Source organism: Myotis daubentonii, chromosome 1 (genome assembly GCF_963259705.1).
Source record: "Myotis daubentonii chromosome 1, mMyoDau2.1, whole genome shotgun sequence".
Lineage (NCBI taxonomy): Eukaryota > Metazoa > Chordata > Mammalia > Chiroptera > Vespertilionidae > Myotis > Myotis daubentonii.
This window is the reverse complement of record NC_081840.1, coordinates 26,281,659-26,298,269: the sequence shown is the minus strand read 5'-3', so window position 1 is coordinate 26,298,269 and position 16,611 is coordinate 26,281,659. Positions and strand designations below refer to the sequence as shown.

General features: G+C 44.6%; 1 protein-coding gene across 1 annotated transcript in view; it reads left to right on the top strand.

The window, feature by feature from the left end:
* Positions 1-12,385, top strand: part of EXD2 (exonuclease 3'-5' domain containing 2) — a 99,740-nt gene extending 87,355 nt beyond the window's left edge. The window contains exons 6-10 of the mRNA XM_059692325.1: positions 1,704-2,035; positions 3,223-3,329; positions 3,579-3,714; positions 4,783-5,139; positions 8,878-12,385. Of these exons, the coding sequence (XP_059548308.1) occupies positions 1,704-2,035; positions 3,223-3,329; positions 3,579-3,714; positions 4,783-5,139; positions 8,878-9,094 (1,149 nt within the window). The 3' untranslated portion in view covers positions 9,095-12,385. The remainder of the gene's footprint in view (positions 1-1,703; positions 2,036-3,222; positions 3,330-3,578; positions 3,715-4,782; positions 5,140-8,877) is intronic.
* Positions 12,386-16,611: the final 4,226 nt, after the last annotated feature.

Below are 16,611 nucleotides of genomic sequence, written 5' to 3'. Positions count from 1 at the left end.
CTTTGGTCCGCAGGCCAATGCTCTATCCACTGAGCCAAATCAGCCAGGGTGCACAAAAGATTTTAATTTTGATGGGGTCAGTTTTTTAAAAAAATTATTCATACTTTTGGTTTCATATCTAAGAAATCATTACCTAACTCATAGTCATAATCATTTGCTCCTCTGTTTTCTACTAAGAGTCTTATGTTTTAGCTCTTACACTTAGGTTTATGATCCATTTTGAGTTAATTTTTGTGTGATATGAGGTAGGGGTCCAACTTTATTCTTTTGCATGTGGATGTCCAGTTGTTCCAGCACCATTTGTTGCAAGTGCCTTGGTTTTTTTATCACTTGAAAAATAATTTGTTAAAAAGCACTCTGAACTTTTCACATTGAAGTACACTCTTTTCCGGTGGGAGACAACTTGCTGATAGATATGTAGATTGTTGGGTCTAGGTGGAAATTTTATTAAGCATTTAAAAAAGCCATACTAATAGTTCCATTTACCAGGCTTACTTTTGTGTGTATGCTTTTTAAATTTAATTTTTAACCCCCCCCCCATCATCATTTATCCCCCCAAACCCTCTTCCACCTCCACCCACCCTCTTCTCCACTGCAATAACCACACTGTTGTTCGTGTCCATGACTGGCTTGGTTATTACGGTGAATTAAAGTAATCTTAGCCCAGCTGGTGTGGCTCAGAGGTTGAGCATCGACCTATTAACCAGGAGGTCACGGTTTGATTCCAGTCAGGGTACATGCCCAGGTTGGGGGCTCGATTTCCAGGGGGGGTGTGCAGGAGGCAGCCAATCAGTGATTCCCTTTCATCATTGATGTTTCTATCTCCCTCTCCCTTCCTCTCTGAAATAAATAAAAATATATTTTAAAAAATAATAAAGTAATCTTAAAGTCTTTATAGCCTTTTTGAGAAAAGCTATTAATTATACCGTTGACTACTTTTATTTATGATCAGCTTGCTTGCAACCAGTTGCTTGGGAGAATGACTTCTCATTATTAAATAAATAAATTCCAGAAATGGGCTTTGTGATTTTTAAAAAATATATATTTTTATTGATTTCAGAGAGGAAAGGAGAGGGAGAGAGAGATAGAAACATCAACAATGAGAGAAAATCACTGATCGGCTGCCTCCTGCACACCCCGTACTGGGGATTGAGCCCGCAACCTGGCATGTGCCCTTAACCTAATCAAAGCCAGGACCCTTCAGTCCACAGGCCAACGCTCTATCCACTGAGCCAAACTAGCTAGGGCAGTCACACAGGCCTCTTAACGAATGTTGGTCTCAGCTGTTCTAGATGAGACCATCCCCAAAGTGAAGTTCGTGTACTAGTTGTCATACCTGTGGTAACTACCCTACTCCAGATTTGAAAAAAAAACTGTCCAGTGGGTTTGGTAGCAGATACAATAAAATAATGCAAACAGAAAGAAACCTCACTGATTTACATAGATTGGAATTTTCAAGCATTTAAAGTAAGTCATTATTTTAACTATTTTAGTTAAAACATAGGGAACATGAGGATTCATTACACTATTTGATTTGCTTTTGTATAGTTTTACATTTTTCATAATAAAAATTTAAGAAGATGTCTAGGTTATCATACATCGTGAATTAGACCTGAAAATTGTTTATATCTTTGTGATGACTTTGAAGTTGCTCTCTCTGGTTTGCCTTCTAGATTCCACTGATCTCTGACTTTTCTCTTCAGGTAATTTATGCTGCCAGGGATGCCCAGATTTCAGTGGCTCTCTTTCTCCATCTTCTTGGATACCCTTTCTCTAGGAATCCAACTTTAGAAGAAAATGATGACCTCATTGGCTGGAGAAAAGTTTTGGAGAAATGCCAGGATTTGGTAGACATCCCATTCCGAAGCAAAGGAATTAGCAGATTGGGAGAAGAGGTTAATGGGGAAGCAACAGAATCTCAGCAAAAACCAGGAAATAAGAAGTCTAAGGTCGATGTAACGGTGCCAGGCAACCATCAAGGGAGAGACCCCAGAAAACATAAAAGAAAGCCCCTGGGGGTGGGCTATTCTGCCAGGTAATTGACTTGTTTCGTGTCTAGTAAAGTGTCAGAGGCCCAGCCTCCAGCAAAAGGCACATGTGATATCTCACCTTGGGAGTGGGAGGAGGCATGTGGTAAGGAAGCAAAGGTTCTCCATGGGTTATTACTCTTCCTTTCCTTCAAGGACATTGGGAGCTATCCTTTGATTTATTTGTGTACTTTCCTCCTTTTACTTTTTTTTTTTTTAATCCTCACCTGAGGATATTTTCCCATTGATTTTTAGGAAGAGTGGAAGAGAGAGGGAAAGACAGAGAAAAACATCGATGTGAGAGAAACACATCAATTGATTGCCTCCTGCATGCGCCCCGACCAGGGCCTGGGGTGGGGAGGAGCCTGCAATCAAAGTATGTGCCCTTGACCGGAATCAAACCTGGGGCCCTTTGGTCTGCGGGCTGATACTCTATCCACTGAGCCACACTGGCTAGGACCCTTTTTACTCTTCATTGTTGGGCAGTTGGGGTGGAAATGAGGAGAGCTTAACTTAGCTTTCTCACTGACCCTGATGGCCTTAGACCTGTACTTTCTCCAGTTATAAATGAAGGTATAATTAATTATTCCTGCTTGCTTCAGAATAGCTGTGAAAATGAATAACATGAAGTGCCTCATACTTTTCAGGAGAAATGTGTCATCTGATTTCTTGTTCATTTGGTATTTGACTATTTAGAATGGCATCAGCTCTAAGCCAATGCCCGTGTTACAGAAAGATGACTAATAATCTCTGGTCCCTGTAGCAAAGTGCCTTCAGGAATTGGATAATTAAATTGAAGCAAGTGTTGCGTTTGAGCCAGAAGTAAACCCACGTGGCCCTCATTACTTTAACTTGAAGTTCTTTCATTTTAATTTACTTTGTTTAATCCAGTGATTACTCCATAGGGCAGTTTTCTTGGTGCTCTGTTCCTGCTTATTTTCACAATAGAACTTAGTCCCTAATGTCCCAATCCATGCATATTAAAACTAGAAGTATAAACTCTTCATTTTTATTTCTGTTTCCTAGCCCAATGCAGATGGAGGCATTAATATGCTTTCTTCCCATGTTTAGTTTTGTTGTTGTCCCTGGTGTTGAGAATAGCCTGGCTTAACTCAGAAGAGAACATGGGAAGATGGCTGATGCCTTGACCAATAGTTAGCTTTCAGGTTTAACCCTCTTTCTCCCTTCCCTGCAGAAAATCACCGCTCTATGATAATTGCTTCCTCCATGCTCCTGATGGACAGCCCCTGTGCACTTGTGATCGAAGAAAAGCTCAGTGGTACCTGGACAAAGGCATTGGAGGTTTGAGATTCAGCTGTCATATTTGATCTGTAAATTAGGTTCGTGTGGGCACTGGCAGGAGTGGAGAGTGAGATGAGGAAGAGGGATGGATAGAAGAAGGCAGAGAGACCTTGAGTCACATGGGACGGGACTATTCAAGACCCAGAAACAGTGATGTTTGCCAGGACAGCCGAGAACAATTAAGGTTGTTTTTCTTCTCTGGGGCACAGCTGAGCAGGCAGATACTAACTAAGACTTCTTTTCTCTAAGAACTGGTGAGTGAAGAGCCTTTTGTGGTCAAGCTACAGTTTGAACCTGCGGGAAGACCTGAATCCCCAGGAGACTACTACTTGATGGTTAAAGAGAACCTGTGTGTAGTGTGTGGCAAGAAAGACTCCTACATTCGGTGAGTGTGGGTTGCCGGCTTGTCTGTCTCCATGGGAATTGCCTTTGTAGCCACATGCAGAGCCCTCAGGGGCCTTGCTGGCGTCTGCCCACTTGGCTGAGAGACCTGTCCTGAGGGTGGATCCCAGTTTCCCTGAGAGTTTTGCCACTCGGCCTGGCCTTGCTCTGGTGCCCCTACCCCTCCTGAGCCCAGTTCTGAGTTTCTGGAATGCAGTGCTCTTCTCAGTAACGGCTTGCCAGAAAGAGAGTGGTTCCCTTTTGCTCACCAAGGAATGGAGAGCAGTTCCTTCAGGAGCTGCCTTTCTCTCTGTCATTATAAGCCGCCCCCGGGGGGCTCGCAGGCTTTCTGCTCTGTGGGACTGTTGGTGCAGTACCCGGATGACCCGAGGCTCCCTCTGGAATAGTCTGGGAAGGCCGTTCTCTAGTGAAGGTGAAGCTGCCTGTTGAGCCTGGGGTGCCCAGACACAGGCTTTCTCCTGGGCTTCTGGGGGGTAACTCACGTTCTTCCCTCCTCCCTTGAAAAGTGAGACAGTAGTTGTTGCTGCCAAGAGTTTTTCTTGGGAGCTTAGTTTTTAAGAAATAATGATAGACTTTGATGAACCAGGGAAATAATCTTAGAGTAAGGGATTCTTCAGATGAAGGAAATTGGCTTGTTCAGGTTACCTGGCTTCCAGGATTTCAGGAGTAGAGGTTACCTGCTGCATGCTTTGAGAGAGTTGTTTTCCAGCTGTTAAAGGCCATTAGAATTTCTTTTCATTTCTCTGATACTTTTCCTTCTGGGAGCACAACCTTCTCAAAGGTTTTTAGTAGCCTCCCCCTACCCCTGAACCTCCGCTGAAGCCTGAGAGCAGGTAGTCTTTTCTCACTAAAGGAACTTAGGGCATAGGTAGGTAGGTGGGCCGAGTGGAATAGGTAGTATGTTTTTATGTCCTCCCTGTTGGGTTGTGGTACCCAAGCCTTCACAGTTATGTTCAGGCCCAGATCAGAATCCTAGCAGCCCCCATGCTAGCTACAGGTGTGTTCTGTGTCTCATGCTAATGAGCACTGCCTTCTGGGTGGGCTTGTTCAGGAAGAACGTGGTCCCACACGAGTACCGGAAGCACTTCCCCATTGAGATGAAGGACCACAACTCGCACGACGTGCTGCTGCTCTGCACCTCCTGCCATGCCATCTCCAACTACTATGACAACCACTTGAAGCAGCAGCTGGCCAAGGAGTTCCAGGCCCCCATTGGCTCTGAGGAGGGCTTGCGCCTGCTGGAGGACCCAGAGCGCCGGCAGATGCGCTCTGGGGCCAGGGCCCTGCTCAACGCCGAGAGCCTGCCTGCTCATCGAAAGGAGGAGCTGCTGCAAGCTCTCAGAGAGTTCTATAGCACAGACACGGTCACAGATGAGATGCTTCAAGAGGCTGCCAGCCTGGAGACGAGGTACAATGGGCAGTTTTGGTCAGAGAAGGAGTGAGGATTAATCCAGTGTCATTAACCTTGACTACTTAGTGGGAAAACTTGCCAAGGAGGGGGCCGGGGGGAGGGGCCATTAGTCATTTAGGCGCAGTGCATAATCTCATAATTATCCAGGTATCTAATGGCTTAAAATATCACGGAACAATCTATTTGAGAATTTCCTTTCTATAGGGGACTTTCCTTTTATCCTTGACCCTTTAAGTCATATACTTACATCTATTTTTATGATTAGCAGGAAAGTTGAAATGCAGTAGCGTTGTGCTTTATATGTTCAGTACAGCAGTAAATTCTCAAGTCAGCACACAAAATGAAAATAGTAGTCAGTAAATGCCCTCAAATCACTGAAGTTGCCCATGAAATACAGTATGTGTGGTTTTGTGTCTCACCTCATTCAGGTCTGTGGGAATTGTGACAATGGATTCATGTTTCCTGTTTCACCTGCACTCCAGGGTACTGAGCCACTGATGGAATGCTGGCCAGAATTCTATTACTATTTTCTCCTCTTTCCTTCCTTCCTTACTTTCTCAGACCTCCTTCTCCATTAGTACATAGTTGAATTCATATGCCTTAACTCAGTGTTCCTCAATGAGAAGTTTGTGGTCTTAAGAAATGAATGGGTCCGTAGTTCAGATGATAAAAACTCTGGGCCACCTGCTATAGTTCTGCTTCCCAACTCACTTTCTTCAGAAGTCCTTGGGGTTGAAATAATTGAAGTTCACAAGACCCTGTTAGTGATGCTGGTTGCCTGTAATATCTTTACTAATAATAGCCTAGGGCCGTCAGGACCTAAACAACCAGACAGACGACCAGTCACCAGGAAGTGCATGGAGCACCTCTTGGTCCTCCTCTGCAGCCCACAAGGCTGGTGGCAGGTGGGCGGCCAGGGCAGCGGAGTGGTGGGTGGGGTAAGGCAGGCATGGCGAGGTCATTAGCCTCCCAGGGCCGGGCAGGATGCCTAATGACCTCACTGCTGCCACAGCAGCTGTGGATCAGGCCTAGAGAGAGGCCTGGAGGCAGAGCCAGGTCCTGATCAGCAGCCGCCGGGGCTACTGGCGAGGCCTGGAGAAGGAGAGAGGCGGGGCCTGATCAGCAGCTGCTGCGAATCAGGCCCAGAGATAGACTCAGAGAGAGAGACAGCTGTCAGTGGCCATTCTGGATTTCCCAGAAGAGCCAATGGCTGCCTAGGAGGTGGAGCTTTTGACGCTGACTGGCATAGAAACCAACCAATCAGAACCAAATCTGGGTGAACTGCAAAGAGCCAATGGCTGCCTAGGAGGTGGAGCTTTTGACATTGACTGGCGTAGAAACTGATCAATCAGAGCCAAATCTGGGTGAACTGCGAGGAGCCAATGGCTGCATAGGAGGTGGAGCTTTTGATGCTGACTGGCATAGAAACTGACCAATCAGAACCTAATCTGGGTGAACTGGGAAGGCAGAACCTAAGGTGAGGGCTGAGGAGGGGCTTTAAGGGCAACAGCTGTTTGGTGTAAGGTGTAAGAAAGCGGTTCAATTTAAAAAAATATTTTATTGTTTTTTTTACAGAGAGGAAGGGAGAGAGAGAGTTAGGAACATCGATGAGAGAGAAACATTGATCAGCTGCTTCCTGCACACCCCCTACTGGGGATGTGCCCGCAACCAAGGTACATGCCCTTGACCGGAATTGAACCTGGGACCCTTCAGTCCACAAACTGACACTCTATCCACCGAGCCAAACCAGCTAGGGCACGGTTCAATTTTTTTAATAACCAGTTTGGCAGTATAGTGCATATGGCTAGCTATCAGTCCAGATATAGGGATTATGTATTTTTGTCTGCAAAGAGCATCTCCTCCTGCTAAAAAAGCCCCCCCCCCATTTAAGCAATCCTATCCTATATAATCTATCTATACTAATAAAAGGGTAATATGCTAATTAGACCGGGTCGACCGGCCATCTTCCGGACGTCCGGCTTCCTTCTGGACAAAGCCATGGTGTTGGGGCTGAGGCAGAGGCAGTTGGGGGCAATCAGATCGGCAGAGGAGAGCAGTTAGGTGTGATGAGGCAGGCAGGCAAAAAGGTTAGGGGCAATCAGGCAAGCAGGCAAAGGGGTTAGGGGCGATCAGGCAGGCAGGCAGGTGAGCCGTTAGGAGCCAGTGGTCCCAGATTGCAGGAGGGATGTCTGACTGCCGGTTTAGGCCCAATCCCAGGGGCCCCCAATTAGAGATGGTGCAGGCTGGGCTGAGGGAATCCCCTACCCAGTTTTTGTCATAAAAACCCCCAAAATACTTTAACTATAGCAGCAAATATTTATTGAACAAATATTTATAGATATATTTATCTAGCAGGCTACTAACCTTTATATAACTTGCTTTGATTATTTCTTCTAACAGACCCTATGAGGCAGGATTTAGGCTTCTTACTGGTAACTAACATTATATCTTAATTTAAAAAAAATCAGAGTTTAAAAAAATTTATTACTGAATTTTATCCTTACTGAGGTTATAGAATACATGTTGTTTTCCAAGTTTCATATTAGATACCCTGAGATTAAAATTAAGTAACTTGCCAAGGTCATATTAGGAATTAGTGACACTGGCTCTTTTAACCAATTCCCAAATGTATTTCCTAAAGCCACCAAACTTCCCCTTTCATCCACAGACCTTTCTAGTATTTATCTTGCTGACTTGGATGTCTAGGACCAAGGAGAACAGCTGTTTTGGGAAAAGACAGACTATTTAGTGGGGTGCTCGGGAGCTAACTAGTACAATGTCTAGAAATACTCAGAAGGCACTGATGCTGCTAGACTGGTGGGGTCTTGGGAGGAGGACGAGAGGGGCGTGGGCGCAGGGAGAGGAGCTGCGTCTGCGGGGCAGGAGCCCCTGAGAAAGGAGATCTTTATTCAGAGGAGGTGAAAACACTGTTCACCTGGTTTCAGAGCAGGTTTTTAGGCCCCTCAGCCTCGCTGGGAAGGAGGCAGGGATTTGTTTTCCTATTAAACAGCACCAGCAAAAAAAACCACCAAAACAAACAAACAAAAAAAAGAAAATAAAATATATTAAAAAAAATAAACAACACCAGCTACACAGCAAGCCACCGCAGCATTTCATTGTGACTAAAGCACTTCTCAGGATGTGATACTTGTCATGGATGTGATACTTCCCATGATGTGATGCTTCTCATGATGTGATACTTTCATGGATGTGATTTGGCATTCCTTTTGTGAGGAGGAGGGCCCTAAAGAAATGCCTCCCCTTGCATTTTACATTCAGGTATTACACTGTTATGAGAAACTGGAACACAGGTTAACAGCCTGGTTTAACAGCCTCATATAAACACTGGGCATGGTTCAGGATGAATAACTTGAAAGAGGCGTAAGCTGGTAACTGAGCACCCTGGAGTACGTACAGGGCCAGCATTCTCCACCCTCATCAGCCAGACAGGAGGGCCCTCTGAAGTGGCTGAGCACGATGCATTGGTTTTCCCACAAGTTCAGCTCTGAATCCCCAAATGCTCTCCGTTGAATTGTGGGCAACATGCCCAAACTTAAAAAAAAAAAAGGCATATATGAGAAAGAGGCTGTTTCATAGACATTAAAGTAGCCCCCGTTAGGCGTCTAGCAGCCTCCCTCACACTTCGGAAGCCCCGTGGCCCACAGCATTTGGGCCGTCTGTGAGACCGTCCTGTGCCCATTTCCCTCAGACCCTGTGTACTTTGTATCTTGGCAGGATTTCCAATGAAAACTACATTCCTCATGGGCTGAAGGTGGTGCAGTGCCATAGCCGGGGTGGGCTGCGCTCCCTCATGCAGCTGGAGAGCCGCTGGCGTCAGCACTTCCTGGACTCCATGCAGCCCAAGCACCTGCCCCAGCAGTGGTCAGTGGACCACAACCATCAGAAGCTGCTCCGGAAATACGGGGAAGACCTTCCCATCAAGCTGTCGTGATAGCGGCTTTCCTCCCAGGTGAGGACAGCTGGGGAGCTGGAGCCAAGGTGGAACCGTCACCTCTTCCCGTTTTAATACGTTGTTAATTGTCAAAGCCTGTGACACAACTCTGAATACTAACCCATACCGATCCCAGAATGCTTCTGGTGGATGAAGCATGGCTCTTTTTTAAGGGGAGCTTATGGTTTTAAATTTTAGTTGGGCAGAATGAAAATTCTTTTTTCCCCCTCCATTTTATTTTATTTTTGTGGACAAGGAGGGTCTTGGATTTATTTTACTCTTCCTCTTCTGCTTTCCCTGTGCAGATGGGAAATGAAGGATTCTCCCTGAAGTGACTTGTCAGGACCCTCAGGTTTTTTAATACATTTCTTCCCTGTTCAGTATATTGATTTATCTCAAACGGGCTAAGCAATTTCAATCCCGTCAGGCTGGGAGGGGAGAAAAAGTTCTTCCGGGGGTTGGAGAGGCGATCAGGGTTCAGATGAATTTAACCAGTTCAGCCTCATAATTGCACATTCTTTGGCTTATGCTGTCCCACAATGCACCTGTTTGGGGTCCATTCCCAACTGAATCACTTCAGTTGATCTCACACACTTGAGCTTGCTCCCCTCGACATGTCAAGGACCAAAGCGACAACGTCCTTACTTTGCTTCCACGCTAACACTAGAGGGAATCGTTTTCTAGAGACAGGCCTCCCACCAGGTGTGGCAGAGAGAAGCCTCAGCACCATCTCCCCAGGGAACTCGATAAGTTGCTGTGCTTTTCCTCTCATGCTGTTCATTGTCTGCTGGTTGCCATCCTCCTGCCCATAACTGCAAGGCTTTTAGCTTAATCCCTTCCTGGGCGGAAGATGATCCTTTCTCAGAATCAGTATCTGGTCCCTCCAGAGTTCTGTTTCCATCAATTTGCAGTACTGACCTCTTTCCAGCACTTAATTGTCTCCTGGAGACAATTGGTTGCAGTGAGGATCTCTCCACCTCCCCCCATGCCTGGAACACTGAGATTAACTTATGTGTTTAGATTTTAAAATAGTGGTGTTTTTTTCTTTCAAAATGTGAGGTCGCCACTTTAAGCATGAAATCAACTTGGGAATTGTGCCCAAGTTGGTGATGGTTGCTCTGATAAATAAAACTTCTAAGCACAAAACTTACTGACTGTAACTGTAAAACTTTTTTCTTCATAACTTTATAAAGTTGGTAAACATTCTTGGGGGTAGAGATAGTCTTCCATGTGGCAGTACCATCGTATGTAGGCATGGATGGATACACACACACACACACACACACACACACACACACATACACAGTGCAGCTTTGGCAGGTCAACAGCAACCCACAAACACACATGCACATCTTACATGTTGTTCCTCTGCTCCTTCATTCCAACTTGTCCTCAAAAAGGCATTTCTGGGATCTAAGCTAGAAATCCTTAAAAATGAAAGTACCAGGCACTGTGGGGACCATATGTTCAATGCCTTAGGTCATTATGGGGCCTGTGTCTCTGACCATATTGCATGGAGCTCATGGAGATGGACAAGTGGTCATGCGGTAGTCAGACTTGCCACAAGGTGGCACTCAAAGATTTTGTTATATATTCCTTCTTGAAAAGAGACTTTTATACATGGTTCTTGAACACAACTCAAGATTTATGTTTCAAAATTTATGGACCTTAGCCCTAGTCGGTTTGGCTCAGTGGATAGAGTGTCGGCCTGCGGACTGAAGGGTCCTGGGTTCGACTCCGGTCAAGGGCACATGCCCAGGTTGTGGGCTCAATTCCCAGTAGGGGGCATGCAGGAGGCAGCAGATCAATGATTCCCTCTCATCATTGATGTTTATCTCTCTCTCCCTCTCCCTTCCTCTCTGAAATCAATAAAAATAGATTTTAAAAAACGTATGTACCTTATTTGGGGTCATTTTGATAGCTTTATAAGAAAAACTTCCTCTGAAACAGGGATTAGGACTCTTTCATTCTCTTCCCTTGTGATCCTCATGCTCAGAGGTAAGAGACTCGTACAAGGTCAGTTAAGGTGCAGGTCAATTACCGTAAGGTGCAGTGGTTGCTGTGAGAAGAAGGAATGAGGTCCCCAGCAGAGCTTCCTGCAAAGCCCAGTAACAGAGCCAGCAGCCATGGTAGAGGAGGAAGCTAGACTGTGGCACACGAGGTGTCTCATCCTTTTCAGAAGTTATTGTGTACATTTGAGTCTTTGGTTCACTGAGTCAACCTTGGACTTTATTTATTTTTAAAGATTTTTAGAGAGAGAGGAATGGAAAGAGAGAGAAAGAAACATTGATCGGCTGCCTCCTGCACACCCCCTCCAGGGATCAAGCCCACAGCCCAGGCATGTGCCCTGACTGGGAATTGAACCTGCAGCCCTTCTGTCCACGGGAAGATGCCCAACCAGCTGAGCCACACTGGCCAGGGATAGTCAGCCTTGGACTTTAGCAGCCTTTCCCTAAGGCTGACAATTGCTATTTTAAATGAGATATTTTAAATGAGATATTTTAGAATAGCATACTATAAATACTTACTGTTTTTTTCTGATACAAAAGTAACGTATGTTTATTATAGATGAGTCTGAAAAAAGAATAAAAATAATCCATCTTACCTCCATCTGGAACAGAGCTAACCTTTGCTGATATATTTATGAGTTTCCTTTTGGTATATAAAAATGCATGTAATATATGTATTTAAACCAAGTTGAGAGTCATACATATATACAGCCGGGTATCCTATTTTACCCCCTCACTTAACATGGTATCACAAGTAACTAATTTCCTGTATCTTTCAGTATTGGAAAGTAGATCTCTCGTGGTTCTACCTGACTTTAGTTATCCATTCCCATACTTGAAAATTTTGGTTGTTTCAGGTTCTTTGTTAATTAATATCAGTGACACTGTGGTGAACTTTCTTATGTATAAATCTTTGCCTATGTCTTTAATAATTTCATTAGAATAGAACCCTAGAGATTGGATCGTGAGGAGGGGACTCACATTGCTGGTGTGAGTACAAGTTGAAAGCATCTCTAGGGATGTGTATTAAGGGACTGCTTCTCTTTGACCCTGTGGCTCATGTTCCAGTGCATTTGCGGAGCTTCTCTGTGAGTAGCGGTCAGAGGACAGTTCCCAGCAAGGGCCTCTCTGCATGTTCCGGTCAGAGTCCTTTCTCTGCTTCCCTCTGTGTCCTGCTCTCCGTCGCCTCATTTGCCCTTTGCAGTCAATGTTTTTTGGAAAAACCGCTTGTTTGAAAATAAAAATGTAAAAATAAAATGAAAGTTTTTATTTTAAAATAAAATTTATAGATTTTTTTTTCTTCTAGACAAGCAATTGGTGATTTACTATCTGAAAGTGAACAAAGTATAATATTCAGGGATTTGTTGCTTCTTAAGAGTGCAGACATAAGTTACTTATTCTCACCCCTGTCACGGACAGAGATCAGATGACAAAATGTCTTCTGTTGAAATAAAGCCATTTTAATCCCTCATTTTAGACTCTTAGGAACCCAGCAGGCAGAAGGAGCTTTTTTGTTCAGCTTCTTGTTCTGCCTGTTAGTTCGGGCTCTAACATTTGACTGTAATTTAAATTCTTAGTTTACCTTGCCCCTCTGAGTTTTTTACTCATTCATTTATCCTTTTTTTTTTTAATGTCTCATCCTCATGAGAGGTATCACTTTTTATTTTTTTAAATTATTTTTTAAAATATATTTTATTGATTCTCCACAGAGAGAAAGGGAGAGGGGCAGAGAGTTCGAAACATCGATGAGAGAGAAACATCAATCAGCTGCCTCCTGCACACTCCCCACTGGGTATGTGCCCGCAACCAAGGCACATGCCCCTAACGGGAATCGAACCTGGGACCCCTGAGTCCACAGGCCAACGCTCTATCCACTGAGCCAAACTGGTTAGGGCTCACTTTTTATTTTTAAAGGAGATAGTTTCTCAGTTTGCTACTTACTAATTATTATATATTTTTAAAGGATTCCTCTTTCTGATCTTTTGTCTCTTCTGTTGTGTAGATGGTTATTTTTAGAATACCTAATCCCTTAGGAAAACAGTGAGAACCAGTGTGTTTTTGTTTTTGTTAGTTTTTTTTTTTTTTTTTTTTTTTTTTTTTTGATGAGAAGGTATAAGAATGATTCTTGCCATGACTGGTTTGGCTCAGTGGATGGAGCATCGGCCTGCAGACTGGAGGGTCCCGGGTTCGGTTCCGGTCAAGGGCATGTACCTTGGTTGCAGGCACGTCCCTAGTGGGGAGTGTACAGGAAGCAGCTGATCGATGTTTCTAACTCTCTATACCTCTCCCTTCCTCTCTGTAAAAAATCAATAAAATACATTTTTTTAAAAAAGAATGATTCTTGTTATGATTAACTCTTGATCATAACATAAAAATAATACATAATCCCCCAAATATTTTTAGTTCAGAACTCAGTTATAATTTTCAGGTATGCACCAATGTTGCCTCCTCATGCTGGAGCCTAATACCTTCTGCCTGTCCCTAGTCCTGGAGCAGTTTTGCTTGAGGCACCAAGGCCCTTGCTTAAATCCCAGTACATTTTTGGGGAAGGTGGGAAGTACATCAGCCCGTTGTTTCCTACTCATCAACTGTCTGCAGACAACCCATTGGAGGTCCCTAGACACTGGGTGGCGGGAACAAATGGGTATCGCTGGGGGAGAATCAAGAACTGACTTCATTTGCACACAGGGAGTGTCAAGGACCTGCTTCATGCATCCTGGTTTGCCCCTCTTCTAATGTGGGGCACACTGCCTTGAAGATCATTCTCTTGAATGGAGTGGTTAATTGCACACACTCCAGACTGAACTCAAAGCATCGTCCTCCCTTATTTGTTATTCATTCATTCTTAAATTTTGCTTTCTTGCTAAATGGGTCGCCCGTTGCCTTTCTGCCAGCGTAAACTTCAAAAGCTGCTGAGTTCAGAGCCGGCATTATTATAAACATGACGTATGGTCTACAATATTCCTGAGTTGAAGAGGCTACTTATATTCTACTCCTGCTTCGCAAAGATCTCCCTTCTCGGGCTGCAACATGCTGGGCACAGTTGGGCTCCTGACTACTCAGGCTGTCAGGGTCTCGATGAAATCCCAGAGAGGAATCAGAAATTTGAGCTTAGTGAGCTAATGGGATGAAAAGAAATGGGAGATTGAGACGTGGGTTGTTTTAAAAGAGGCACGTTTATTTGGTGGTGGTGATGGGAGTACAGTTCATGGGCTTTATATTTTGCTCTTTCCTACACTCAGTTCTGTCCTGAGGTGGAGGATCTCAGGGGTAAGCTGGTGACCTGGGCTCTGGGTCTGGCCATTGCTCGGTGTCTTTGGACCACTCACTTAACGTTTCTGGGCTCCTTTATTTACCAGTAAAATTAGGAGTTGGAAGCAGATGTGCTATTAGGGCCTTCTTAGCTGTAGCATTTGGTAGTTCATCCCACTGCTGCTTTATGCGGCGCTTTCCCGGGGGTGATGTGAGTCTTCTGCCTCCTTGCGCACACTCCTCCCGCCCCCAGCCCTGGGAACGGAGACTGTGCATGGAAAGGAAGGAGGGAGGGAAGCAGGATGCCACACCATGTCCTCCTGGCCTCACTGACTGGGGAGTGCCTGCTGCCTCCATCTGGCGCTCCCCCTAGGATCAAAATGCTCCTCTCACCAAGCTGTGCTGTGTGTGTGGCCTTAGGGAACTCGCATTTCTACTCAGCTCACTATTTAACAGTAAAGAAAGAAGAGAAATCTTTATCGTCAGCCACCTTACTAGTGCTATAAGGTTTAATAAGAGATGAGTGCAGGATGGAAATGAGGCAAGCTTTCCAAGTATTATAGATGGGAGGATACTGAGAAACAAGAGTGACTGCTTCTCATTTAAGGATAGGAGAAATTAAGTCTATACTGTGTACAGAGAATTGGGGAGAATTGGGGACTTTAAAGGGAAAGTAGTAAGCCAATAAGTTAAAAATATTCTCTTTTTTTATGTTGTCATGATTACTTAAGAAAATTTGAGGGGCCCACACTGTTAACACATTGTTATCCATCATGAATTCTAAGACATGAACTCACAGGGAGGCTGGGCAGTGTCTGGGACCTGCGTTTTGTATAACTCTGACTCGCCTTGGACTTGTCCTGCTGACCTTTGCAGGCTCGACAGTCATGTGCAAATTATAAAGTTCGCATTTTATAAACTGCTGAAAGACATTTCCCTCTGTATCCATCCCCTCCGACCTAGCAGAAAAGACATTTCCAGTCCATCCTTGGGCTTATTTTCTATCCAGAGAGGGTGAGGTGTCCTGGTGTGGTGTGATGTCTGACAAGTATGCTAAACTCGAAGCTCTTGTGACAGTAATCACCTACACATCCAGTGAGCCCCATTTTCTACCAGATTGATTGTTATTCCAGAAACAGTGACCAGAGAGCCTAAAGGGAAGCTAACGTGTTTTTCTCTGCCCTCTCCTACAGGGACCCTAACTTTATCCAAAATTCAGACATCTTTCATTATATCCCATAGGGCCAACTGGAGCCTCAGTCAGTTGGCTTAGTTTCTTTTTAATCAAGATCTGTCTGTTTGGCCCGGGAGGATGGGCAGGCCTGCGCTGCAGCCCATATGGCTTCCTCGGAGTTCTTGGATACAACGAGCAGGGCTCAAGTTGGCTCAGAAAAGGAAGAGAAGATGACTCCGGGTTAGTTTTACTTTTTTAAATGTTATTCAAGTGCAGAGCAGTTGGCTGCCATCCCCTCTCAACCATCAGCAGAGCTTGACCTTGGCCAAGATTTTGCCTCATCTTCTCGGCATTTCAGCATGGAGTTGCGTTCCAGCCGTGGAATGCTTAACCAAAAGCACATGCTGCAGTGGCGCTTTCCAAAGAGCAAGTTTTTGCAAAACGTCCTCATCGTGTTGTTTTCCCAAAACAACAGCTTTCTGTGAACCACCAACCCAATAACCCCCCAAATTCTTTGCCTTGTTTGTACACAAAGGCTGAGATTGTTAATAATACTTTATTGAATTGTAGTATAGTGAACATACAGTAAAGTGTACAAATCCTAAGAGTACCGCGTGGTGAAATTTTGACAAATGTATATACCCATGTAGTCATTGAGGGCTGGTTTTTGTTTTGGGGGTGGTTTTTTTATGTGAAATATCTCTCTTGATGGTGTACAGTTTGGAATTAGAAAGTTGTACATTCATCTAGCTAAGCAAATTGCTATAAGACAGGTCAAAATATGGTGAAGATCTGGTGGTCCGAGTGCAGGCAGTTTGCCCTTTTGCCATTCCTAGTGGACTTGGTTACTGCAAAACTTAATGATGTTTGTCTTTAGCAAGTTACTTTAAAAAATAGGTAATATATGCACCTAGCACAAAACTTTTAAAAACATGTAGCAGAGCGCTAGCTGGTTTGGCTCAGTGGATAGAGCATTGGCCTGTGGGCTGAAAGGTCCTGGGTTTGATTCTCATCAGGGGCACATGCCCAGGTTTTGGGCTCAATCCTCAGGAGGGGGCATGCAGGAGGCAGCCAATCAATGA